Genomic DNA, 26,415 nt, shown 5'->3' with positions numbered 1-26,415 from the left:
CTCCAAATACAGTCTGTGCCATTTTAATACTAGCTCTGATGTGCAACATATTTCACCAATCCAAAGATTATTACCATATCAGCACGCCTCCAACTCTATCATGCCTACATACAGCACTGCCCAGATAATATCAAGCCCTATCTATTTTGTTTCCCCTTTTTTTAATCGCCTGCAGTAACTACTCTTTGCTAAACAAAACCTCTCCAAACTTGGAGAGTCTATTGGAGCAAAGGAAGTAATTATCTTCTGCGGTAGTCAAAGTGATTAAAGCTAGGCCCCAAAATCCATCTCTGCCAAAGTCGCTTATTGTGGTTTACTTTGATTTGATCGTTAAAATAGAGAGCTAGCTGCTGCAAGTGAAGGGATGGGGGGGGGGATTTGCAGCGCAACCTGGATCGTTAGTGGTTGATCCTGCCCCTAGGGCTCGGTGGGACCGTCCTGAAAAGCTCCAGGCCGAGAGGAACGGAAAGGGAAAGGGAAAGAGAAAGAGAGAGGAGACAGAGGCAGCGAGAGCGAGCGGGAGCCTCGGCTTCCCCACTGTATAAATAAACTTTAAGGAACTTGTGCACAAAACTTACCTTTGACTTGCAAGGAGCCATTTTTCATACAGTATTGAGAACTTGTGGTTTGGATACTTCTGTCCCTAAACCTGACAATTTGAATGGCCAGGAGGCACACGTAGCCTGCAAAAGAGTCAAATGAAGTCCAGCGTCAGTGAGATTATATGTTATGTGGTATATAATGTTGGATGTCAACTCCCCAAAACCATAAAACTTACTTTAATGGCACCACGTGACTTTTTATAGCCAGTGAGCCTATCTGTCTGTGCTATGGATGATTTTACGATCTAATTCATAGACAAAACCCTATTCATTTGGCACCCAAATGTCATATAGCCGGAACTGGGGCTTATAAAGTTTACTGTTTTATAACTTTTAAGGGAAGGCATCAATGTAACCAGTCAGTAAATGTGCAAATCTTTAGTTGCTCTTAGAAGCCCAGAAGAGTTAACCATTCAAGCTCTGATGGGGTAAGTAACATTACGTTTATAGCAAACTAATCGTAGTGAAGAAAACCAGAAATCTTTAAAGGGTGAAAAGTGGGAATGTGGCTAGCGAGGGTTGCTATTAGACGCAGAGGGCTCGGACGTGGCTGTCCTGCAAATATACTTAATGAAACCACAGGAGAAATTCTAGAGCGACGCAAACACGGCTTGAGTTAGCAGCGTGTTTTAACAAAGCACATGTTTTGTTTTGTTTTTTTTTTTCCAACCATCAGCAAACAGCTAGCAGTTGATTTACCCACAAAGGGTGTTGATTGTGGTCCTGCGATGCAGCTTTACACCTAGCGAGAAACCAGTAAGGAGGAACTTCTGATCAAACTTTCAATTAAAAATACTGGTAGCGGACAATCGCAGCATCTACTATTTGAAACGTGCAGCAGGAGCCAGGTAAAATCTTACTACAAACTCTGCACGGGTTAATATCTTTTCCAGAGGCAAATCAGGAAGCACAACTTCTTGCTTTGCACAGACCAGATCACGAAAACTTTACAATAGAAAGTTTATTTTTTTTGTTGATTTCCAGTCAGTTTTTTTAAAAACAAATACAAAAAAAAAAAAAAAAAGCTGATCACATTTTGCTCAAACAGCCAGACTTTGACTATATTTGTAACTTTGTTCACAAAAAACATACATCACAGAAGCTGCGCTTAATAAGAGCCACTTCTAAGAGTTCGTGCAAAGAGTCATATACAAAGGCACAGCAAGGACATACTGCTTGGAATCACAGTTTTCGTCACAGATTCACTATTCACTACACGTAGGACAAGTTCAGTTGATTTCATCATTTCACCTCTACAACAGCATTAATTACACAGGAATTATATAGGTAGTTTGAATAAAAATATTTTTAACAGCTTGGAGCTATACAGACATTAACACTTGACCACACATGCACAGTTAAGCAGGTTGAGTGCAACACATAACATTTGTACTAAACGGGGGGAGGGTTTCTTTCTCTCTCTCCTTTTTTTTTTAGCCTTATTTTTTTGTTCTTTTTTGTTTAGTTTTGTTTTGTTTTAACAGTTACTTCAAGTAACACAGCTCGCTTCATATAAATAAGTTAAAACATCTATTATTTTTTTCAAGACAAAGCCATTCAAGACAAAGAAATGTACGATAAAAGCAGATCTACTTATACACGCGAGAGAATGGTAATAAACAGGCTCATGATTAAAAGATGAATAAGGGCGACAAGAACAGGGTTTCTTCACAGAAGTAACACAAGGAAGTTTTAGAAAGTCAACTTAGTACTGACATGAGACGCAGGGTCAGCTAATACTGCTCAGTACTTTTAATTGATCAAACGCTTAGGGACGGAATGCCCCTCCTGCAGCTGCCATGCTCATACTTTTCAGCTTATTATCCTTTTTCCATTTCATTCTCCTGTTTTGGAACCAGATCTTTATTTGTCTCTCTGAGAGGCAAAGAGCATGTGCTATTTCAATCCTTCTTCTGCGGGTCAGGTATCTATTGAAGTGAAATTCCTTTTCCAGCTCCAAGGTCTGATAGCGGGTGTAAGCAGTCCGAGCCCTTTTCCCTTCTGGTCCCCCTATGTTGTCTGGAAGAGAAAAGTACATGATTTAGATTCTCAGCAGCCACTCGGAGCCTTCGTGTCTTATTGCAGCTACCAGCGACCAGGACCGTTATTCTCAGTCCTGCCTGGTTTTGTTTCTGGCTTGGATAAACGCTCAACAAGTTTCCTTCTCCAGCCCCTTTTCGGAAAGGCTTGGGGGAGGGGGATTTGGTGGTCTCGGTAAGTTTTCACTTGGATTTGGGGTTCGATTTTTTTAAATTGAAATTTTTTTTTTGTTGTTGTTGAGACTAATTCGCCCCCCCTCCCACCTCCGCCTGCCCCAGATAAGCTGGTTTGGGGGGTGCCTCTGCTGCTGGCTGGATTTCAGGGCTGGGAGACCAAAGCTGAAGCGTGCAGCCCTTTCCCACGGCTGAGCTGGGGGAGGCTCTGGGAGGCAGCGAGCCCGCGGCTGCTCCCCCAGCAGCGAGGGCAGGGCAGGTACGCGGGGCTGAAAGTTGCTCCGCTTCCCCGCGCCCCTCGAGCCCTCTCCCCGGAGTTTGGGGCGACTCGCCCCCCCCCCCTCCCCCATGGCTTCCCAGCAGTGAAAACTGCCCTCCTCGCCCTCTCTTATTCTCTTTTTGATACGGCTTGGCAAAATAAATGGGGTCAACCGCGCCGTTCCCACTGGAGGATCCCCCTTCCAGAGGAGAGCCGGGAGCAGCCTCTGCTCCCGATCCCCCTCCGGGAAGGCGCTGTCTGCTCCCCCGCAGCCCGCCGGGGCCGGCGCTGGGAGCCAGGCGGGCTGTGATTTTGGGGCCGGGCGGTTTTTTCCCTTTTGGAGAGGACTCGCCGGGAAAGGGAGCGTGCTTCCCTGCGAGCAGAGTTGTGCTGTGCGCGGCGGCTGCCCGCTCTCACGCCCTCCTCTCCCCTTCTCCCCGACCTTGCTCGGCGCAGCCACCCGGTTTACATTAAATCCTCCTTTTCCTCCAGAGAAATAAAGAAAGAACAGGGTATATGCTTTACCATGACTTATGTGCAGTTTTCGCATCCAGGGGTAGATCTGGGGCTGTGAAGGCTGGGCTGTGCTTTGGTCGGTCGGGGCACTTGCCTGCTCGCTGCTTGCTGGAGTGTCTTCCTCAGTCCCAGACGAGGTGCCAACCCCGTCTCTGCTGATGTGCGTGTTGCTGCTGGAATTGGACGAAGTGCTGGTGGAGTTGGCGAGGGAGTTTTTCACCCCGTGGTGACTCTCGCTGACAGGCGAACCGGCCACGGCGGTGCAGGGCAGAGGGTCAGGGGGAGGCGAGTGGGAAGACGTCGCGGGCTGGTTGTACCTGGGCTCTGTCGAGGCAGAGGTGGTGTTGGCCGGGTAACTGCGGGGTCTCTCATTGGCACCAAAGTGGGTGGAAGCAGAGCGCCCGACGCTGAGGTCCATGCCATTGTAGCCGTATCCGTACCTGCCGGAGTGCATGCTGGCGGAGTCCCTGTATTGCTCGCTCACCGAGCTGTGATCTCCATAATTATGTAACTGGTAGTCCGGGCCATTTGGATAGCGACCGCAAAATGAGTTTACAAAATAAGAGCTCATTTGTTTTTTGATATGTGTGCTTGATTTGTGGCTCTTGGTCGTTTTGTGCGTCTATAGCACCCTTGCACAATTTATGATGAATTATGGAAATGACTGGGACATGTACTTGGTTCCCTCCTACGTAGGCACCCAAATATGGGGTACGGCTTCACATCACGTGCTTTTGTTGTCCAGTCGTAAATCCTGCCTGATGACCTCTAGAGGTAAACTCGTGCACTGGTGGGGGAGCTGGGAGGGCGCGGGCGGCCCGGGGCGCGCCGCCGCCGCGCGCCGCCGCCGCCGCCGCCCGCCCGTCCGCCGGCCTCCAGCGCCACCCGCTGGCGGCGCGGGGGATGGCGGCGGCTCCGCGGGGTCGGCCCGGGGTGACGGCCCCCGACGGCGGCGCGGAGCGGCGCGGGGCACGCCGCCGCCTCGCCTGCCACCGCCGACGGCGGCACCGGCAGCCGGCGGCGGGGCTGCGGGGCCGGCGGGGCTTGCTGCGCGACCCCGGCCGCCGGAGAGCCTGGCATGCGGGGACCGCTCCGCTTTGTGCCTGTTCTCCCCCGCGCGAGGCTTATTTACACCGGTTCACATATCCTACGTTACCCATCCTCGGATGCTATGCTGGCAACGTTTATGTCCCTTACTTTTTTTTTTTTTTTTTAATGATTCCTCCCCCCCCCCCCTTTTTCCCGCGCCGGAGGTTTCGAGAGGCGCCTGGGTCCTGCCGATCTGAAATGGCAGGTACCTATGAAAGATAAATATCGTGCAGCGTTTTTCTAACTAGGGGGTCAAATTCCAGGCGCCTTTACGGTCGCCGTTATTTTTCCGCCTCTCGGGAAAAAAAAAACGTCTGAATGCGGCGGTAGCCATTTTGCATTAGTATTTTCCAGATTTGGCTTTTAAAATATTTAGAGCGGTAGCCCAAACTGCGCTGCCTTCCAAACAAAAGAGCCTTAATGCTTATACAAGTGTATTTGTACACAGCTTCACACGCACACTCACGCACACACAATATAATATATAGAGATACATCGTATATATTAATCGATATTTTCGCTGCGCTTATTTTACTTATAGAGAACTCGAAATGGAAGCATTTTATGGCAGCTACTTTTCTTTAGAGTATCTATTTATTTTTTCCAGTGCTAAGAAATGCGAATGTGAATTAAGATAACACAAAAGCAGGGAAGAAGATCCCCGAGTTAATATGACAGACACTTTCTTTCAATTAAAAAAAAAAAAAAAAAAAAAAAAAAAGAAGGAAAGAAAGGAAAGAGAAGAAAGGAAGATCGACCCAAGCCCACGAAGCCCCAAGAAACGTAGTCCATAATTCAAAGCCCCTTCAGTGTAGAGCTGAGCTCACCGAAACCTCAGTATAAGCTCAACGGGAACCACAGAAATTCGACCGCTTTGAAACCTCTTTCCTCGCTTCCCCTGAAGTTTAACGCCGAGTTTTTTACTTCAATACTAGTAGTGCAGATTAGGCAGTTCAGCGGCATTTTAAAAATCTCCCTGCAATTCATCTTCACTTTAACTGCAAGTTTATGCCCAGGGTTTTGTACAACGATTTTTTAAACAGGGTTTTCCTTCTTTTTGCCATTTAAATATCTTACACATGCGTAAAACTTTTTTTTCTTCCCTGCAGACCATAAGCTCCCAAACAACATAACGAGATGGCCCGACATGGCGGGAGTTAGCAACAAAATAAACCCAGGGTTTTCTAAAATCTCTCGTATTTCTACAACACGAACATTTCTAATAAAAAAAAAAAATCACTCTCTTATGTCTTTTCACACAGGCACACCGGGGACACGCACCCACACACAGAAGCTCACCTCAAATATTTAAAAATCTGGGCCATTTCTCTAACATATTAAGCAACGCCACCTATGCTTTCGAAAGATGGTTATATACATACATGCCTGTAGCTCGAAAGCTAGGGCTTCCACATACATTAAAGAAAGTCACAGATGATTGAAAATGTACATCTTTTAACCAAGCCTTTTGGGAATTAATAGACTGTGAAAAACCTATAGGATTTTAGTAGCAGAAGGAACACAAGGTAAATAATAATAGTAATAGTAAGCACTAAGGAAAGGCCTGGTAGCGTTTATTAAACATGGTTCTACTCCCCTGACTTTTCCTCTGTTTCTTCGCTGCTGGGCTTTGTGGAATTTATGAATTTGTTTTCCTTTTTCCATTTCATCCGCCTGTTTTGAAACCATATTTTAATCTGGCGTTCAGTAAGGCAGAGAGCGTTTGCAATCTCAATACGTCGTCTTCGGGTTAAGTATCTGTTAAAATGAAATTCCTTCTCTAACTCTAGCGTTTGGTATCTGGTGTAAGTTTGCCTCCCTCGTCTCCCATGAGTTCCATATACTGTACCTGTAGAAGTAAAGACAAAACGATCGCATTGGACAGGGCCCACTGATTTCAGACCAGAAAGAGCGATTAGTATATTCTGCCTCCTTTTGCAGGCACAATCACGGGGAGGGGGGAAGCTGCTGTGGTTTCCTGGAGCCTTTTTTTTTTTTTTTCCTCCCCCCCTCTTTTCCTTTCTCCTGCCTGACCAGCTGCAAATGCGGATGTGCAGCGTGCTTACGGTGGTGGGGCAACTGGGATACAAAGAGGCTTTAAGGTGGAACTAGGGAAAGTGAAGTAGGTCGCACCGTGTGAACCGCTGAGCAGTGTCTACCCGATGCATGTTGAGACCCTGTGCGCGCACACACACACGCGCGCGCGCGCGCACACACACACACACACACACGTGTGCGCGATCCGGGGAGCTGAACGCATGCATATGTGTGTGTGTGTGCTCACGTATATGCGGGTGTGTTTACACAAACACACTCTATTGCCATGGCTGTGACTACAGAGGATCTGTAATTGAAGTATAATTATAGACATCAGCTAAAGATCATAGAAGAGCCTTTGCCATTTGCTCCGGAATTTACTGCCCTCGAATGCAAAGCAGCATCAGAATGGTCTTGCTAAAAGTTTAACTTTCCAAAAAAGAAATGCGACCCACAGTCCAGCAAACATGAACTCGGGAGGGGAGAGGATGGGAGTCATTCGCAAACACTGGAAGTAAACGTCTTAATACGGGATAATTAAAAATAAGTGCCACCCCAATACACCCCACCACCACCCCGCATCACTCCTGGACAGAATAGTTAAATTATGTGAAGTTCACTCGTAAGTCAGAGAAAATCCGCGATGCCATGGAAGTGCGCCCACGGCCCCAGAAACGTGCTCTCAATATCCAATACTTACAGGCTAATGAGCTGGGGGAGGGGGGCGAGGAGGAATGTGCCACAAATGCATTGGATCCTCAGTACAGAGGGCATATTCCCTGCATCGCTCTCTGACAATGAAGAAGCGGAACAGAGGCTTTGGGGTGGCTTTAGGAGGGTGGTAAAACTGCTGTGCTCCTTTTTTTCCCTCTTTCTCTTTTTTTTCTCCCATACCCCCCCCACCCCACACACCCCCGCTTCCTAAGGATTCCCAGTAACTTCCAGCAGTGAATCCACAAGCTGGGCTCTCGGCCACCGTTCCCCGGGTGCCAATGTGCCAGGTCTAAAATAACCTGGGAAGGTTTCGTGTTACACGCTGCCCTGCAGGAACCGTGCCTCTCCAGCAGTCAGGACTTCATCTCAAAACCAAAAAACACCCCGAAATCTTGGGGAAAGAAACTTTTCCTTCCACACACCCCCCACCCCCCTTGATTGCATCGAAACGCCTTACCAGCGCAGGAGTTCATCCGCTGCATCCAGGGGTAAACAGGACTCGTGTACTTCCGGTCGGTGCCTTCGTCATTTACAATTTTGGCTTGGACGCCGCTGGATTTGTACTGTTGATCGGAAGAAAAGTGCAGGTAGTCCCCGGCCCCCCTCTGTTTGCCACTGCCGGAGGGAGAGGCGCTACTAATTTCCTTGTCCGAATAAAAACAAGAGGCTCCGTACTCATAGGAAGCCCGATTGCAAGTAATGACGGTGTTGGACTGTTGGTAGAAACAAGGTGAGGTGTAAGTCTTGTCCTGCAGGCTGCTTGCCCCGTACGAAGCCGGAAAATGCCTGAGAGCATCATAGCCCGCCGGGTAAAGGGGGATCTGCCCGAGGAAAGAGTCCTGGCCCCCGGGCAGGCTTCCCGGGAAAGTGGGATTCACGAAATAGGAACTCATTTGCTCTCCCCCTCTCCCGGACCGTGATTTGTTGTGTATTAGTACATCTGGCGATAACTATTAGGAGTCGTCGAAGTGGTTTGTTTCTGGATGGCCGAGCGCCAAAAGCGACAGCAGAAAATAGGAGCAGCTGACGGCAGGGCGGCCAATGGGAGCGCGCGCGGCGCCCGCTCCCCCGGGGCCGCCGCCACCGCGCCGCCAACTTACCGGCAGCCCCGGCCCCGCCGCGCCGCCCCGCGCAGCGCCGCGCAACGCAACGCCGCGCCGCTGGGACCGGCCGCGCCCCCGGGGCGGCACCGCCCCTCCGGAGGAAAAATATTCCGATAATAACAACAGTAATAATAACAGGAATAATTCCCGGCAGGAGCAGGCGGTGCGGGCAGCGTGACAGCGGCAGACGGGGACACCCCCCCCACCCGGCGGCTGGAGGCGGGGGGGCGCCCTTAAAAGTTGGGGGCCCCGGGGCAGGCTTGGCGCCCCCGGGAGCAGCGCAGCCCCGCGGGCAGAGCGGGCGAGGCGCCCCCGGCCCTCCGGTGGCGGAGGATGCGGCGGGGGAAAGTTTGGAGCGGAGGGAGCACGTGAAGGGGGAGCGGAGCGCCGCGCAGCGCTGGGGGGCCGGGCGGCCTCTCTGCCTTTTCCCACCCCGAAGCCACAACCGCATCCAGGAGGGTTTAGGCGATTTTTATTTTATTATTTTCCCCGCAAACCGCCCCTCCGCTGAGACTTCCCTGCGGAGCTCGCCCGGGGAGCCCGCCTTACGGCCGAACCTAGCTTTTGTGAAAGAGGCCGACGCGTCCTGCGTGGAAGAGGTCTTGTATCTTAATGAACACCCTCATAATTAACGCGAAGGTTGTGGCCGGGGGAGGAAACGGTGGCCTTCCGGGGAGGGGGATTTTTGGTTTGCACCAAATGCCCGAGAAGGCCCCGGGAAGGGCTGGGCGGGCTCCCGGCGCCCCCCGAGCAGCCCAGATAAAGTTCCACGTGTCTTTTCTCCCCGAGTTCCCCCGCCCCCCGCCAGAGTCCACCCGAAGAAATCAAACATTCAAATTCAAAAACGAGCCAGTAGGACTATTCCCAATTAATACAGCCCCGCTAATGAGTCAGCAGAAGCCAATCGGTTTCGTTGTTGCTCCGAATAATTTGATTAAATGCGGATGTGTGTCTTTAAAAGGGAAAAAAAAATAATACGTGAAACAAATATTTCCACCTTCATTTTTCAACATGGCAGTTACCCCATAGCGGAAATATAATTCTTGGCCCAGGGCAGGGACAGTAACAGTGCTGATGAAATACGCTGAGGCGCTTTTAATTCAGCCGTAACCCTGCAGTTCCTGGAGATAACATGAAGTTGTTCATTCCAAGCTGTATTTACTCATAATCCGTGCTCATTACAACAGATTGAATAGCCTGACTTTAAACGCGCTCTGACGGAAAGTGACATTCGTACGAGCCCTGTTTCCTAAAGTAGCTTTCAAAGGAGAGTTTTGTTGTTGTTGGGAGACTATTTGTCTCATTTCCGGGGGCAGATTACGATACCTATAAAACAGTAGTGAGTTAAAACATCGCTCCACAATAGATTGTATTGTTCACAGTCTCAGCTGGACTTTCACATTCAGATGTTGATTGCCTCCAATTTTATTTTTTTTTGCTCCCAACTTCCTTAACCTCTTCAGCCCGGCTAATCCATAAACACACCTGGTAGAATTACAGCTCACTAGCTGCATGCTTTGGAAGGTCATTTCAGAAACATGTATTTCCTGAAAGCCAGCCTTCTCCAGAAAAAGGTTTTTACTCAGTGAGAATAGAGTTAAAAAATGAGGGAACACCAGTAAACAGATATACAGCACGCTAAATACAAAGAGGTCTTTAAAAGAGTAGATTTTCGCCAACATAGGTCAGAACGAAAACGCACCGTGAAAAATGAATACTCGGGCCGAGCGAAACCCACCAGCCTCACTTTAAACAAGTTGTGGCCAGACAGTCTTTTGTTTCAATCCATCACACAGAGACAAAAAAAAAAATCACTCTAAGTTTAGTTATATTTACATTTTATAGCATCAGTTACAGACTGATTTTTTTTCTCTTTCTCTCTTTTTCTTTTTGTTTCTTTCCTCCTTTTCAAGATACTGTTTGCGTCCAAACCAAACTGTCGAAAGCCCGACGGCAGGCAGCGAAAATATTTCTTCGTTGATACCATAATATTAACAGGAATGAAATGTGCACGTTTGCCTGGCTGGGTCGTGTTAGAATAGTTACAGTGACAGCTAAACAATCTGCACTGCAATCTCCGCTTCAGTCACATTCAGGCATCCTTTCCGCTCCTCCCCCTACCCCCAGAAAACCCCGAATTACAATAATCTGTTACCCCCCAGCTCTGTTGGGGAAATGCCCTGTCCGGACACATTTCGCAGTGGTTTCCCTTCACCGTTTTCCCCCCTGGAAAGCAGAAAGCCAACCGCTGCATTTTGCCACCGCAACAAAATCACACTTTGCGATACCCGTGTATTTCATCCGCCTTTTATTTGTTTTCGGAATTCCCCGCATCCCCAGCACCTCCTCCACCACACACTTCGCCTTCCTCCTCCCGCCGAAAACCCGGACGGCAACCTCAGCCACCCTCGGATACAGGTGCGGGGGCAGTAACCCTCTTAAACTGAAAAGCCTCCTTTTCCTCGGATATAAAACCACTTACAAATCCTTATCATGCTCGGCAGCGTCACCAAAACCAACCTTTAACTAAATAGCTCCTAATCCAAACAGTTTGGGCAAGGCGAACCGTTGTTTAGGCTGACGGGGTGCGGGAGCCTGGCCGGGGAGGCGCGGGCGGGTCCTCCCAGCCCGCTCCCACTGTAATATTTTACAGTTGACACGCACTGAGCTACAAGCGGAGGGAAAGGGGAGGGGGCAGAGCCGGTCCCGCAGGAATATCTTGCCCGGGGGCGAGCCGCGATGCTCCTATAGAAAAAGGTAGGCCAGATTTTTTTGTTGGGTTGTTGTTTTCTTAATTATTTTATTTGGTCTTTTATTTGGGTTTCCCCCAAGCAGCGCAGGCTCCCAGCGCTGCCCTTCCCAGGGGCTGCGGGGGCCGCTCCGCGCCCGCCTCCGCCGTTCCACCACGCCGTGGCAGCACTGAGCACCCGCGGCCCCGCAATAAATAATCCGGCGCTCACTGCAGCTCCAGTCCGGCGGATACCGCAATGCAATGCAAATGCAATGCTTTATCAGCCCGGCAGCACAAGCAGAGCCGGGGCCAACACTTAAAGCGCCCCGAGCCGCTCACTTGCCATAAGGAGGCGGGAGCGGAGCCGGGCGGCGGCGGGGGGTCTCGGGGGCGCCGTCCCCGGGGCCCCGCTCCCCCCCGTCGGCACACACCGCGAGGCACCGGCTCGCCAGCCGCCGCTCCCCCCGCCCCAGCGCCGCACCGTAACAGTCACAACAAGGAGGGAAAGGGGGGAAAAAAGCTCCATCTCCGGCGCTGAGATCAGTTTAGCTGCTGCAAAGCCCGCTCCGCGCAGCCGAGGAGCGCAAGCTACCCACGCCGGAAAGCGCCGGCACCTCTGCTCCGATGGACCCAAGGCGAGGCATGGGGGGTTTGCAGGCAGCGCTTGATCTGATAAAGAAAATCAAAGACACATTCGCGCTGTTTCCGCCGCGCAGAAATAACCTTTCTCCTGAACATGCCAGGGGAGCCAGGAGTCATTGTGCTGACTGCTGGGTTTTTTTCTGAAACAGTAAAAATTAAATTACATCTACATTTCAGCTGCCGCAAATGAACTTTAAGTTAATGCTACGAAATAAAAAAAATAAAAATGGGGGGGTTAATTTTTTTTTTCCTTGTGCTGCGGGGAAAAAAAAAATCAAACCAACCCGGATTGATACTATAAACCTACATTCTGAGAAAATAACCTGAATGTCACAGCAACCCTCTGGCAAATGCAAACAGAAATAAACTCCGTGAAAAAAAAATCCACAGCTTCCTTGCTAAATAATAGAAAGTAGACAATTTATTTAGGCATATTTTTGCATGCACTGGTCAAAATCAACTGAGCTGCAGCCACCTCTATTTTTGGCCGGTAACATTTCAATTTGGTTTAATTGCACATGTCTAATATTTAAACGTATTAAACCATGTTTCCCTGCTTACGGTAGTGTCATATACATTTCTCACCTTTTAGGTTCTGGCTCACAGGAGCCCCTGCGACTTTGACAGCTGTCGCTTTGGCTGCACAGGAGACGAATCGCCCTCCTTTTGGTGCCAGAAGAAGCAGGAAATTAGCCAGGTTGCAAGTTGAAAATCTGCCACGCCAGTGCTTTGAATCCAATATGCCACACCTTCCAGCGGGGGAACTGGAAATTGCCATCCCGGATCTGTGTTCTAGGCGGCTGCTTATGCCGAACCTCCGCACACTTTGTTCACTATTGCCTTACAAAGAACAAATGAAATGGGGATTGAAAGCCAGAGAGATCCGAAGCAGGACAGAGCTCAGCAAAAGAATGCGGCTCTATTCTCGCAAGGGAAATTATAAAAAAGTTCATGTTCACGGTTACCATCCACATGACCGACAACGACCAATGGAAAAACCGAACAACTCATAAAGTTGTATTGCAAAGTTGTAAATTTTCATAAACAACAACGGATTTATGGCCTTTTCCTCATCACTAAGAAGAGGCAGGTCTTAGAGAGGCGCCATCTTACCACAGAGGCAGCCCTGGAGTTTTCTAAAAGACCTGGAGTTTGTACTAATTTTATTAAAATTACAATTAGTACATTGACCAAGAATGGAGTATAGTAGGAAAAGGGAACTTCTGTGCAAATGATGCTCTGGTTCTACCTGCATTTACCCGGCCGAATAAAGGGACTTATAGGGCGAGATTTTCTTTTTCTTCTTTTTAAAAAAAAGATTGAAAATATTAGATCTCCTAGACATTACGTGGTAGCTGGCAAAACCGATACATTTTCTAAAGCGGGGGGATTTCCCCCCTTTTTAATGCTATCCTGATGCCCCTCCGCCCCCCGAAAGCTGCACGCACAAACCACACACGTACTTGACCAGATCATTTATGCTTGGAACTTTCGCATCTCACTTTCTGTTCATTACAAATTATTATTTCACTGCATGTGATTTCGGCTTGATCGCCGGCCGGCTGGACAGAGGTTATGATTGCAAGAGGACACGGGAACACGGTGGAAGGAAGCCCTCCCATAAAGAAGGCTTTCCGCTTTATTAATCAACTGCGCTAGGGGGAAAAAAAATCAGAAATTGACTGATTCCTATCAATTCATCACCTTGCATTTTTTTCCTTTGATTACGGAAGAAGAAGATTTATATGGTCTGATTTCTGTATTTGTCTGTGTAAATTATTTTTTGATGCTTCCTTCGAAATGTTTCCCTAATAAACAAACACAATTCATTGTCAACAAGCATATTTATTTTCTGTGTAACATAAAACACATTTATTGTGGGAGATGTTTGAACACGGTATCACTTCCAAAGAGAGTTCACAGACATTTTTTTCCCCACTTCCAATACTTACACGGCATACCCAAATGTTCACAACGAACACATCGAAACACATTGTAACATACAATTTTTGAATAAACTTTCGCCAAACCTTCAAGACGGATTTATACAGAGTTCTTAACAATACATCATGCTACAAAGTTTCCAAATTAATTACATACTTCCCAATTTATGACATGATCTTACAAATTAACTCCAAGACGAATATAAATGACAAAAAAAAAAAAAAAAAAGAAAAACCAACAAAAAAAAAACCCAACCAGTATCTGCTATTGTAGGAAAATTCACGGTATTACATATTAACACGTTCAGATATTCAGGACAAACAGGGTTTTTTTAAAGGTGGTTACATGGTCATTTAAATTCACTTTTCAAAGAACACTTCCCGCTATATTAAGATCAACCTAGAATAAAACGGCCTTTAGCAGAAGCAGCCGAAGGTAGAAGCCAACGGGAGATATTAAACCGCTTTGTACAATATTGGCATGTTTGCTTCCTCGGAATAGTAAAGAATCGAGAACAAAGATATATTGCAGCATATGGTTTTCATTTATAATTGCTTTGGAATAAATATATTATTTTAAATTTAAATATATTCAGCCTTTTCGGTACCAAATTCTATACCAAAGCTATTGATGCGTGCTTTTCAAACGACTACACTTACATTTCTAAAAGCATTTTGCGATTCACATTAGTAATGTTATCTTCTTTCGACTACTAAAATACAGTATACTTTCGAAGATAGGTAGGCGGAGCAAGATATATAGGTAGTCTGGAAAATAGGTAGTACAAATCATTGCTGTGGATTGTAGTGGTTTGTGGAACATCTTTTTTTTTTTTTTTTTTTTTTTTTTTTTTTCCCTTGCCGTTTAACCTTTTGTTAGTGTAGCTGTTAGTTATGATACTTTCCTAACAATAATTAAAAAAAAAAGAAAAAAAGAAAAAAAAAAAGAGAAGTGCAGAGCTACTTATTCAAAATTAGGTAGTTTTTCTTAATGTGAGCCTAATGCACTTTTCCCCTTATACATGATTGGGACTATTGAGTCAGGTAGTTATTTCGGAAGGTCACGGTTTACCATCTGTGCAAGCAGCAGTTCTCTCACTGAAATGTCTCCTGGACAAACTCAGCCAGGTTTGGGTAAACGAAAAAACAAATGATTGTAGGATGCTCTTAGGAGATATTACCGAGAAGTTCGGCACAGGGCAGATTTGGGGAGTACAAGAGAGTGGAGAGAAGGCTGGAAAGCCACCCCAAGAAACATTTTCGTGTTTGCAAATGCTCACTTGCAAGATGATTATTAAAGGGAACTGATATTTTTGTATTTTTTTAAATAAAAACAGTGAGTGTCTCTCTTTTTTTGTTGTTGTTTTGTTTTTTCTTCTCCCCTCTTTAAAGGGAGCTTTTCCAACTGTCATGTGCATACGTTATACTGAGATCGCTTCCTCGAGTGGGACTCCTTAGTCCTCCTCCTCTTCGTCTTCTTCCACTTTCTCGACCGAGGCTGCTGCTGACGTGGGCTCGTTGGGAGCCGGGGTGCTGGAGCTCTCTTCCTTGTGCTCCTTCTTCCACTTCATCCTCCGGTTTTGGAACCAGATTTTGATCTGCCTTTCCGTCAGGCAGAGGGCATGGGCGATCTCTATCCTCCGCCGCCGAGTCAGATAACGATTGAAGTGGAATTCCTTCTCCAGCTCCAGGGTCTGGTAGCGGGTGTAGGTCTGGCGCCCTCGCTTCCTATCTGGACCTGAAAGCAGGCACACACGGCCAGGAGTTAGGCAAGAAGAGAAGTGGAAAGTTTTCTCTTTTTAGTGTTGGGTGTGTGTCTGGGTTCATTATTGTTGTTATTATGATTATTATTATTAAACAAACAAAAAGCGGCCGAGCGAGAGTGAATGATCCCCTTCCCTCACTTCCACCCGCCCCCCCACTTTGCCCTAACAAAGACATTTCAGCCAAACGACCTGCCCTGCTCAGGCAGGGCAAAAATTAAGTTGCTCGAGACCTAGAAAAAGTGGAGAGAAAGCATTCAGGAGAGGAGGTGGGGGAGGAAATTGCTTTTGGGAGGAGGAACTTTGCCCCCAGGCTATGTATTTCCCTAAAACCTTCCAGACTTTCGCGTTTCGCAAGGGGAAATAAAAAGCTGGAAGGCTGGGCTGTATTTATTTTATTTTCATGTCGGGGGCTCCCTACACACACACACACACACCCCCCAACCCCGCCTGGATCGTAAACAATACATCGCATTTAGCTCCAGAAGAGAGCTCTCCTTTTTCACACACTCTCGCCCCCAGTCCCGTCCCCCCGTGTCGTCGTCGTCCCCCCCCCCGCCCCGTTTTCCTGTTTAGTACACTTCTATAGATCCTTATCTCCGTGGAAAGGGCAGGGGGGGCGAAAGTGGCACGTCTCGGCAACGTGGGCTGGCAAAGTCCTCAGCAGCCCGTCCCCCGCTCCTGAACGCCCCTCTCCCCTCCGCCTTCCCCCGCCAGCGGGATTTCTTTGCCCAACTTCGGCAGAGGGCAGGGGAGACGTTTACTCGTGGGGGCTCTGGGAGCCCGCAGCCAAGTCTCCACATTTCTATAGCAAACAGCGCAAATCAACTCAATGCTAAAATTCCATAGCAAATGGAGTTAAATAAATTTACGAGGCTAGAACCCATTAATTGGGCAATAAAAAGTTTTATGATACTCATTTACATACAATGCCACGGGCTTTCTACGCAATGGCGCCTCGGCTATAATTAAAACCATAAAGGCTGTGCTGACAGTAATTCTGGCGACACGCTTTGCCTGGCTGCCACGGCTCCGAGCCCTCTCCGCTTGCCCCTACCTGAAGACCTCATCCAGGGGTATATCCGGAAATTAGGCTCAGCCTGGTTGTGCAGGTTGCTTTCCTCCGCTTTCTCACAGCTGGGTTTGGTTAGCTCATTGCAGAGGACGGGAATGTTCTGATCAAAAGAGGAACAATGCAGGTTGTAGGCATCAGAGCCCAGGCTGTATCCGGAAGAGAACGGGCTTTGATATATGGTACTGTTCACATTGTACAAGCCGGGCATGGAGGAGGCGAAGGCACCCGCGCCTGGTCCATAGCCGCTTCTCTGGGAGTTGCTTGCAAAGGAGCAAGAAGTAGGCTCTGCATTTTGGAAAAGAGAAGCCCCCGCCGTATATTTGCTAAAAAGCGCATTCACATAATACGAAGAGCTCATAATTTTGACCTGTGATTTGTTGTCCGGCAGGCTTCAGTGTCGGTTTTACGAGGTAGCGTGATATATGATAACATTACACCCCCAGATTTACACCAAACCCCATTTTCTTTTGGACTGAGCTGCCTCGAGCACGTGACCGGTCATGTGACGCCGCCCGCCAATCCCCGCCCGCCTCACAGGTGGTGCCGGCCGCGGCCCGCCGGTGCCCGGCCATGGACGGGCCGGGGCCGCCGCCGCCGCCGCGCCCGGCAGCGCCCTCCAGCCGCCACCGCCCCCTCGCCCCCGACGGCGCCGACACGGGGTGGGGGCGCTCGGCCCGCCGACGGGGCGCGCACACCATGTGGTCCTTCAGGCGGACCGAGGGGTGTCGCGGAACACAAAATAAAATAAATAAAATAAAATAGAAACTTCGAAGGTGGCCGCTCGTCGCCCACGCGTTGTTTTTTTTTCCGTGAGGAAAATAAGCGGGCGGGAGCCCCGCGGCGGGGTTTGCGGGGGGTATCTCCGCCACGCCGGGCCCCAGCCGCACCGCCGCCGGCCCTGAAGGGCTGCCCGAGCCTTGAAAATCCAAGGCGGCGCCCTGGAGTAAGCCTCGCCGGGCTCCAGCCCCCCCCCGGGAAAAAACACGGGCACCCTCCCCGGAAAACAAACAAAAACCCCTAAACCACCCAAACACCAAAAATGAAGAAAAAATAATTATGCCAGCGCTTAACTTTCTGAGCGCCTCGAAAAGAAGAAACAAAATCAACCAAAATCCCCAGATTTGAAGAAATCGCCTACAAATGGCTTCAGATCTCAGCCGCCCCTTTTTACCTTTCTGCCCTAACGTACCTTACAGCCCGACGCGTGAGGCGGCGGCGGCACGCTCAGATGACGGGGAGCGCCGCTGCTTTTCTAAACACTGGGCTCCCCAACAATGCGAATGGCTCTTCATTGAGGATGCTGCACCGTGCCCTTCCTTTAAACGGATCGTAAAATGAGTTTCCTTCCCTCAGACAGGGAGTCCTGGTAAAGACAGCTTTTACTGCCTGCCTGTATTGCACATCATAAACTGGAAGGAGCACAATGGAATTGCCCCGGAAATTCTCCTTTCAATTATAGTTTGGTGCCCCGTGTACAAAGACTTTTCTCACCAGTTAAAATTGTTCTCGGTGATATTTCGCACGGACCCTAAACTTTACGTTTTGTAAACGTGGGACACCGTCTACCCCCACACACACCTCCATGACACATACACACACACACACACACACACACACACACACACACACGAACCCTTTGGGACTCTTTATGCCCGGTTATTGCAGCCCCATGAATACAGGTTACTGACAGAAGCAAGTAAATTCTCTAAAGCCGGATGCCTAAGATATTGGTGCTTCAGAGCATTCAAATGTGGCGGCTGTATGTAGATATTTGCCAAGTATTAAGTACGTGAATATGCAGTTATTATTTGCAGGCGTAAGGCAGAAGCTGGTGGAAGAGCCCTATTCGGTTATTTCTCCCGATTCGCCAATATTAGACAATATCCCCGCGGTCGCAATCGCGATGTGGGAACACGCCGGCAGAAGAGGCTGTTTGAAAGGAATAAAGGCCCAAGAAGTTAAACGAATGCGATGCAAACAAGACGACGACCAAGAAGATCAAAGAGGCTGAAGTAGATGACATTAGACCAATAAATTGCTCCTCTAGTGACAACGTACCAAGATGCAAGAAGAAAGAAACAGCAAATATAACCAATGTCTAGACTTAAATATGGATAGCGTAGAACCACTTAGATTAGCTGGGTGGTTGTATTTCGAGCTCTCTGATTCTGTACAATTTGCACATTTATGTATTTTTCTTTGCGTGTGTGTGTTTACTGCCGCCACCTTTTTTTTTTAAAAATATATTTTGCTTTCAGCTTTTTTTTCCAGCCAACCCCCAAGATTTCTCAAAAAGTCTTCACTGAATAAATTTAAAAGAACCCCAGAGTTGGGTTCCCTCCACCTTATTTACTTTCCCCACCCTCTGCGTGTTAGGCATAGCGCTGCCTCTGAAACAGCCTCTGTAATCTCCAGTTTTGTCGCTTCCAAAACTAGGTTACATCCCCGCGCCTGAAAACATACATTTAATTTAATTTCTTTTTTTTCTTTTTTTCCTTCTCTTTTTTTCTTTTTCCCAGCCGAGGAAACGGCGAATGGGAGCAGACTGCAAGGTTTCGACCACCGCAATATTCTCACACGATTAAAAAAAAAATCCTCTAGGCGGGATTCTTGGTAATTTTTTTTTTCGTGTGAGCTCTGGACTACTTCTCTTTGCCTTCTGAGCTTTTCCGGGAAGTAAAAGGTAGTGATAAAATGGTGCTCATAAGTTATAAGCGACCTGGGAGCACTACATGATTATGGCTTGTGTATTAAGCAGTATCTTGATGTGGTTCATACTAGAGAAGATGTTGTTGTTTTGGAATCTGTTCCCGCCGTAATTTATCCACAATTATAATGGAGCGTACTGTGCCAAGTTATTACTCAATATGACGACGCATAAACACTTTTTAATTTCAATATAATTTTACTGCTCAAGGAAAAAAAATAATTAATCATAATAAGTTTAGCAATGCCATTGTAGACAAACATTTGATAGGAAGACTCTTGTTAGAAAGCAGGGAGTGGCTGTTGTTCTTTATCCCTGGAAAGAATTAAATCTCTGAAACAGTGCGGGGGAAAAATAGCTCAGTGCTTGCATTCCTTCCCGATGCTGAACTTCGATATAAAGAGATTGGCTTTGATTTAAGGAAAAGTAAATAAAACACAGAGAAAGTAGTTTTGTTACGGAGTACTGTGCAGCGATTTGTTTAGTTGTCTGGCTTAAACTTGAAAAATACAACGTTCATACTTCAGCCCACATTTTCTGCTTCCTTTCCTCCTGCCTTTATTTTCCTTCCAATTAGTTTATCCCCCTCTCTTTTGGCAACTGCAGTCTGAAAATACTCCGCAATTCCTCGCTAAGCCTCATTCTCAAGGCACGAAAGCCAACAAAAGCAAAACGGAAAAAAATACGAAAACGATTGGAGGAAATCAAAATAGAAGGCGAGAAGTTAGGAATGACTTTGAGACACGTCAAGTTTGCAGAGCATCAGCCTGCTAGCATCTGTATCATATAATTACAACGGGTCCCACAGATCTGGAATTGCTGGGGACACAGGCAGGGATTTTTATTTGTATCAAAGACAGCTGTTGAGGAATTTCACTGGCCGGTAAATAATTTTCAGACGAGAGGTTTGCGGCGCTGCCGTTTCCCTGCACGGCTGTGTCTCCAGCTACTCGGGGCGAGAGGACACTGGAAAACCCGTCGCTTCGCCCTCCGCCCCCAGGGCGAAGGTCTTCGGGCGCTCTCCTGCCGGGCTGATCGGGGGAGACCCTCTTCCATCCTGCCCGAGCTCCTCGATTCCCCCTTTCTCCAAATATTTCAGTTCTCACCAGCCCTTCAGGAGATCGGGACACCCTGTTTGCAGGCTCAGAGCTTCGCCGGAGAAGGGCGAAGATTTGGGGCGAGGGGAAGAGGAGCTGGCAGTTCGGTGCCAGGGCTCCGTCCGTCTCTGTCAGCTACTAGGAAATGCCTTGCTGTTTTGAGAATAATAAATGCAGGGTATGTCCTTGGTGCAGAGCAAGCTTGACTTTTACCACGAGTGCACCGAGCGTGGCCAGGCGTAAAATGCCACCCTAACCACACCCGGTGGCAGCGGTGCATCCCTCACCGTACTCTCGGGATAAGGGGGGAAAAAAACCCCAACAACTCAAACCTATCGGCCTTTGCAAATACCACACCGGCGGTTCCGACCCTAGTTATGCTCCCATAAAGTCGACATTTTAGGAGCTTTCGGGGAGGCGGCCGAGCGCTTGATGGCGGGCGGCCGCGCGCTCTTTCGCGGGCTCACAGCGCCACCTGCCGCCGGCCGGCCGCCACCACCGCCGCCACGCCGCGTCGGCCCCGCGGAGCCAGCGCCTCTGCCCGCCAGCGCACGGGAAGATAAATGTCCACCTCCCAGCCTGGATTTAAGCAGGGGAAGGCCAATAAAAGGTTGTTATTTCCGCTCGCCCGCTTTATCTAAAACAGCCAGACAAAACAAATGAAAAGGCTTTTGTAGAAAATCTTAATTGTGGCTGGACAGTTGTAAACTCATTAAGAGCCGAATTCCAGACAGTTTGCAGACCCGTCATTTATTACACACTCTTAATGCCGATTCTTTGAAGTTGCCTCTGTCTGCAACAACAGAGGGCGTCCCAGCATCCCCAAATACTGGCTCAGGGATCAATTAGGGGCTTTTTGTGTGTGTGCACACCAGAACGAGCTCCCCTTTGCTAATTAGAACTCATCAAATCTTATCCCGGATTTTTTTTTTTAAGGTGAAGCCGAAAGCTTTTTTTTTTCTCTCTCTCCCGCAGTTCTGCACATCTGTAAACTTCTTGCCGGCTCCCTAAGTTTTGTCTTTAGCCCTGCAGCGTTTTACACCCCATAAACGGTTACAGCAGTCATTTTCTTTTATTGCACTGTATGGCTCTGAATTTTCCTAACAACAGCTTCTGCCAAGACCATAAGTGTGTTCCGTCTTATTTTGCTTTAAGTACATATATATGTGTAAGTGTACCTCCGTAAAACGAGAATGCTTTTATTGTTATTCGACATATTTGCAAACAAGGGTCGGTGTGACGCAGAAGTGTGCTGCGGCTCATATTATGGAGGATATCTACTCTGAGCAGTAAGATGTCCGCCCAAAACAAGGGTAAATTTCAGCAAGCTCACAGACTTCGCTATTTTCTTTTGTTGCTGAGCTTGGTTTGGCTTGGGGCGGCGGGGGAGGGGTGGGTGCAATGGGGGTGTGTATGGAAATCTTCCACTCCAAATAAACCTTCTTTCTGGGTTGTTTTTTTTTAATAAATCCTATTTATCTTCTGTGCATTAGCCTGGTGCCAGCCCACCTCTCTCCTTCAGCTAAATCAGCGAGTAAAATTGACAGCATAAATTCTACCGTAATTTTCAGTAAATTTTTATCTGTATCTATATCTATACATACATGTATAATCTGAGGCGCTAGTAAAAGGCAACGGGTTGTTTTTATTTGCCACGAGATATTTAAAAAGAGGAAAAAAAATCCCAAATGTAAAGGGAAGGGAAGGAAGAAAATAGATGATGTTTGAAAAAAACATATTTTGCATGGGCAATTATCTCTAGAAGGGAATTTACAATGAAGGCGCTGGTAAGGCGAGCCTTCTCACAGAGCTTGTTGAAGCACACTTAGTGCTGGACATTTTCTGGTGGAGGCTAATTAACCATCTCGGCTTAAATGTCGCTGTCTGAGCTGATTTACATTATTGTCCGCACTGAAAAACGTCGGACATTTTGGTTTGGTCCTGAATCCCCCCCACCCCGCCAGGCGGATTTATTAAAACCGCGTTACCTCGCGACTGTGCCCCCGCCGCCGCCCGAAGGGGCTCCCCCCTCGCACTGCTGAGCGCCCGCTTACCAAGTTATACCCGGGAGGGGGGAGCAATGCCTCCCCTCCAGCCAAGCAAGGGCATTTAGGACCTGAATCTACCCAGTTAGGACGAAAATAAGCCTAAATTTTCATCACCTGGGGTCTCGTTTACAGAACCGTGGGACTGTCTTGGCTCAGAAACAACACCGCTGCTCACCTCGCCTCCGCAGCTGCCCTAGCTGGTGAGATTCTGTGTGCCGTAGAAGAACCCCTCCTTAATAATCTTAAAACATCACAAAATATAAAAGAATCAATATCTTTTATTTGGCAAAAAGTTAAATATAATTTCAACACAACGATTTGGTCAGTAGGCCATGAGGTAACTATTTCAAAATAGACAGTGTACGTTCTCCATCAACATAACTTCCCAGATTAATTTTTTTAATTCGATACAAATTTACAATAACCAAATGTAGGTTTTTATACTGTATAATTTATTATCAATAAAATTAACCTTCATTACAATAACCATCAAATCATTCGATTAAAATTAAAACGTAAACCATAGGTAGTTACCCTTTTCACATATACGTATAGCTCCGAAATCTGATAACTGCTCACTGGTGCAAAAACAATATTTAAGCTAGTCTGTTTATTTACTTCTTTTAATATATAGATTATATGTACAACCGACAAAGACAGTACTCTATATGTATCAACTGTGCATACTAAAATGACTTGATTTTGAGAACCGTAATTCTCAGACATCCCGGACGAACTCTTTTTTCTTTTTTTTTTCTTTTTTTTTTTCTTTCTGCGTTGGGATATTTATATAATATATATTTTACAATCAAAGGTTAACTGTCTAATTATACAGAAAAGACTTAATACACTACAGAGCTATACTCTATGCAATTTTTATAATAAACAACCTGAGTTCAAATTGAATTCTAGCTTACAACATTACATCCGGTACAGCACCCAAGCACATAAATTGAGTCACAAACATAATTACCACAATAAAACACAGTGTTCAAGTATTAAAGCAGAGATCTCTCTGCCGCGCAAAGAGCGAATAAAATTAGCTACGTAGACTAAACTATACAGTCTGTAAATAGTTGTGCATTATGAAAAGGTAGTTTTTTTCCTTTTTTTTTTTTCTTTTTTTTCTTTCCTTAAGTGAAGAAACAGGTAGATTTATACAAGCCAGCTAAACAGCCTCTTCGTGCTAATGCCCCCTTTTTCTTTCCTATTAGAAAATGAAAAGTCTTACTGTACCTGTCCTGGCAAACTGGCCTCTGTGACAAGGTACAATCATAATCAGAATTTGCCAAGGGAAAAAAATGAGGCCTGGACCCAGACGCATTGCATGGCAGAGCTCGAGGGGAGGGTATTTTGTTTGTTTGTTTTGTTTTTAACTTGTTTTTTTCTTTCTTATATTTTTAAACTTTATGCATTTTCAATTTAACCCGCGTGTCGCCATCATTCATCCTTCGCTCGATCTTTGTTGATTTTCTTCATTTTCATCCTCCTGTTCTGAAACCAGATTTTCACTTGTCTCTCAGTTAAATTGAGGAGTCTGGCCACCTCGTATCTACGGTCCCTAGTGAGATACATATTGAACAGAAACTCCTTCTCCAGTTCCAGCGTCTGATGCTTGGTGTAAGGGCATCGCTTTTTCCTGGTGGATCTTGCGTGGAGCCAGTTTGCAGCTGGATTATCTGCAACGAAAACAACAGGAGAAGTTCAGGCTCGGTGGCGGGGGGAGGGAGGGGGCTGGGAGGGAGACGCACGCAGGACCAGCCGCGGAGGTGTCCCGATACTGGGGTACTGGGGTTTAGGACGTGGCGCCCCAGACACAGAGGATGGTGAGGCACAATGGACTCCAAAATACAGACACATGGAGAGGTCACACGCAACTACACGCGGCAAAGCCCCGCCGCCCCCGCCTCCACTCGCCTTTTTTATTGTTTGTAGGATACAATTTTAAAATACTTTCTCCTCCTCTCTCTCTCTCTCTGGTAGCTCCCTCCCTCCTTCCTGGCCTCCCACCCCCCCCCACCCCCCAATCCCACCACCCCCCGCCCCCCGCTCCCAACTGCCAGCCCGGGGAGTGACCAGCTAGACCAACGTGTCATCGAAATTGTTTCACTTTTTAATATCGACCTTCTCCCGTGTCATCACTGGCAAGACCCAGGGAGCTGGCGAGTCGGTTTACAGCTGGCATAATTAAAACCTCGCCCGCTTAGGACCCTTATTCGCACGGCGTTAATCGCGATAGCAATCCCGAGGCGCTCTGCCATCAGTCCCGCAGCCCTGAGAGCATCCAGCCTGGGGTTTTTCACCGAGGAGACGAAGGGGGGAGGAGGGGACACCAAGTCAACGGCGAGGTTTCTGCTCTCAGCCCCGCAATAGCTGCCCCGGCCTGCGAGCCGTCTCAAAGAGATCAGATTCACATCCAATGCTTTCTGGGGCACCCCCTCTCTCCCCGGCGGTTGCCCACGCCTGGGAGCGCGGCCAGGCAGGAGGATGTGAGCACGTCCTGCGGAGTTTACCGGGGTGGCTGGGGCGGGGGTGGCGTCTTTTGCCTTTTTTTTTTTTTTTTCTTTCTGTTTAAGTTGCAGTTGTAGGGTGGGTTTTTCTTTTCCTTTCAGCCTGGAAAGCCCGAGCCATCCTAGATCCCGTTCGAGCCTGCGACAGGCAGCGCTGGCCGTGGCAGATCGCAGAGCCCGGCGAGCTGGAGCAGCGGCGGCAGCAGCAGCAGCCGGTGCTCGGCCGCGTAATTAGCCCCAGCGCCTCGACACCTCCCCGCGGCCGGCACAGCGCCCTGAAGTCCATTACCCTCGCAGTTCCACTTACTTGGATCGATCTGCGGTTTCTCTCCGTTTGCCTCACTTTCTCCATTGCTTTCAGAGAATGCGCCTTCGTGGCTTTGCTTATCCCTATCAACTGGAGGAGAACCACAAGCATAATCAGAGAGAGACAAAGTGTGAGTGTCAAACGTGGTACAGTCAGCCCTTCTGGCCGCCAGCGGTTCAGGTTTAATGCCGTAATGCCTGCCGGTAGGTAACCCGGGGAAAGACAAGGAGCCCGGCACAGGCTCAAGCCACGAACGCATGTACCTGCCGTCGGGCGGTGCCACGGGCGCCTGGTGGTGCGCGTAGGGGTGGTAGACGGCGGGGACGCCGCTGGCGCCGGCGGGGTGCGCGGGGCTCCAGGGGGGGCCGAAGACGGGCGCCTTGGGCTGGAAGCTGCAGGGGGCCAGCTCGGGGTGCTCGGACAGCGCCGCCGGCCGCGGCGGCGGCGGCGGCCCCAGCGGGGCGGGGGCGTAGCGGGGCGCCGCCAGCTCGTCCCCCTCCGGCACCAGGAAGGAGTCCACGTAGTAATTGCTGAGGGTCCCGGGAGCCGACATGGCGGGCGCGGGCGGCGGACCCGCCGCGGTTCGGGGCTGCGGGTTTCACGTAACAACTTGGTGCTGGCGGAGAAGTAGAGTCAGTAATAAGTTGAGGGCAGCTCGGGCGCCCATTGGCTGCCCCGGTCACGTGGCGGGGGAGCAGAACAATAAAGTATAAATCAGTCCGCGGGCTATTAATGGGTCAGTGTTTTCCAGCCATAATTTTTATAGCGAGGCCATATGTTTTTATGCAAAGGCATATTTGAGTTATACGGCGGGGTTTGTTTTAATTGTGGCCAACTGAGATTAAAAGATCAGATTCCGTATTACAGCCCCCCTTCCCTCTTTCTCTCTCTCTCTCTCCCCTTTTCCCCCCCCTCCACCCCGTTTAAGCGGACTATTTTATATCATAATTAATCATCCCATCAGTGGGTCGTGTTCCCCGCGAAAAAAAAACCCTACCACCACCCTTGTGATCGGAGACCTTCACATAAAATTATACAATAATTGAAGCAATAAAAAAA

The 26,415-nt window shown here is 48.2% G+C and overlaps 4 protein-coding genes across 6 annotated transcripts in view; all 4 read right to left on the bottom strand.

The window, feature by feature from the left end:
• HOXA6 (homeobox A6) overlaps positions 1 to 13,547 on the bottom strand; it is a 30,193-nt gene extending 16,646 nt beyond the window's left edge. The window contains exons 1-3 of one of the 3 annotated variants that reach the window (XM_080385529.1): positions 12,492 to 13,547; positions 7,888 to 8,145; positions 5,377 to 6,528 (exon numbers count right to left, since the gene is read on the bottom strand). In XM_080385529.1, coding sequence (XP_080241655.1) covers positions 6,269 to 6,528; positions 7,888 to 8,145; positions 12,492 to 12,684 — 711 coding nt within the window. In that variant the 5' untranslated portion in view covers positions 12,685 to 13,547 and the 3' untranslated portion in view covers positions 5,377 to 6,268. Of the gene's footprint in view, positions 1 to 578; positions 684 to 5,376; positions 6,529 to 7,887; positions 11,586 to 12,491 lie in introns of those variants that run through there. The other 2 variants (XM_080385528.1, XM_080385527.1) reach the window with 2 other exon arrangements.
• On the bottom strand, positions 741 to 4,356 carry HOXA5 (homeobox A5). The gene is made up of 2 exons (XM_080385525.1): positions 3,600 to 4,356; positions 741 to 2,621 (listed from the first exon to the last, which is right to left on the bottom strand). Exons 1-2 carry the CDS (start codon positions 4,159 to 4,161, stop codon positions 2,371 to 2,373), a joined length of 813 nt encoding a protein of 270 aa, XP_080241651.1. The 5' UTR covers positions 4,162 to 4,356; the 3' UTR covers positions 741 to 2,370.
• Positions 13,548 to 13,731: 184 nt separating the features above from the next.
• Positions 13,732 to 17,869, bottom strand: HOXA7 (homeobox A7). The gene is made up of 2 exons (XM_080385530.1): positions 16,670 to 17,869; positions 13,732 to 15,587 (listed from the first exon to the last, which is right to left on the bottom strand). Exons 1-2 carry the CDS (start codon positions 17,043 to 17,045, stop codon positions 15,304 to 15,306), a joined length of 660 nt encoding a protein of 219 aa, XP_080241656.1. The 5' UTR covers positions 17,046 to 17,869; the 3' UTR covers positions 13,732 to 15,303.
• Positions 17,870 to 20,140: 2,271 nt separating this feature from the next.
• Positions 20,141 to 26,007, bottom strand: HOXA9 (homeobox A9). The gene is made up of 2 exons (XM_080385526.1): positions 25,357 to 26,007; positions 20,141 to 24,218 (listed from the first exon to the last, which is right to left on the bottom strand). The coding sequence occupies exons 1-2, from the start codon at positions 25,907 to 25,909 to the stop codon at positions 23,980 to 23,982; spliced, it is 792 nt and encodes a 263-aa protein (XP_080241652.1). The 5' UTR covers positions 25,910 to 26,007; the 3' UTR covers positions 20,141 to 23,979.
• Positions 26,008 to 26,415: the final 408 nt, after the last annotated feature.

Source organism: Falco punctatus (genome assembly GCF_963210335.1).
Source record: "Falco punctatus genome assembly, chromosome: 4".
In the NCBI taxonomy this organism is placed as follows: Eukaryota; Metazoa; Chordata; class Aves; order Falconiformes; family Falconidae; genus Falco; species Falco punctatus.
Note: the sequence above shows the minus strand (reverse complement) of the source record. Positions and strands in the feature narration are given on the sequence as shown.

Coding starts and splice junctions, on each gene's coding strand:
- HOXA5 (XM_080385525.1), bottom strand. CDS start 4,161: ATGAGCTCTTATTTTGTAAACTCATTTTGCGGTCGCTATCCAAATGGC. Junction 2,622..3,599: donor AAAACTGCACATAAGTCATG/GTAAAGCATATA, acceptor TTTCTCTTCCAG/ACAACATAGGGGGACCAGAA.
- HOXA7 (XM_080385530.1), bottom strand. CDS start 17,045: ATGAGCTCTTCGTATTATGTGAATGCGCTTTTTAGCAAATATACGGCG. Junction 15,588..16,669: donor CCCCTGGATGAGGTCTTCAG/GTAGGGGCAAGC, acceptor GCCTGCTTTCAG/GTCCAGATAGGAAGCGAGGG.
- HOXA9 (XM_080385526.1), bottom strand. CDS start 25,909: ATGTCGGCTCCCGGGACCCTCAGCAATTACTACGTGGACTCCTTCCTG. Junction 24,219..25,356: donor GAAACCGCAGATCGATCCAA/GTAAGTGGAACT, acceptor TTTTCGTTGCAG/ATAATCCAGCTGCAAACTGG.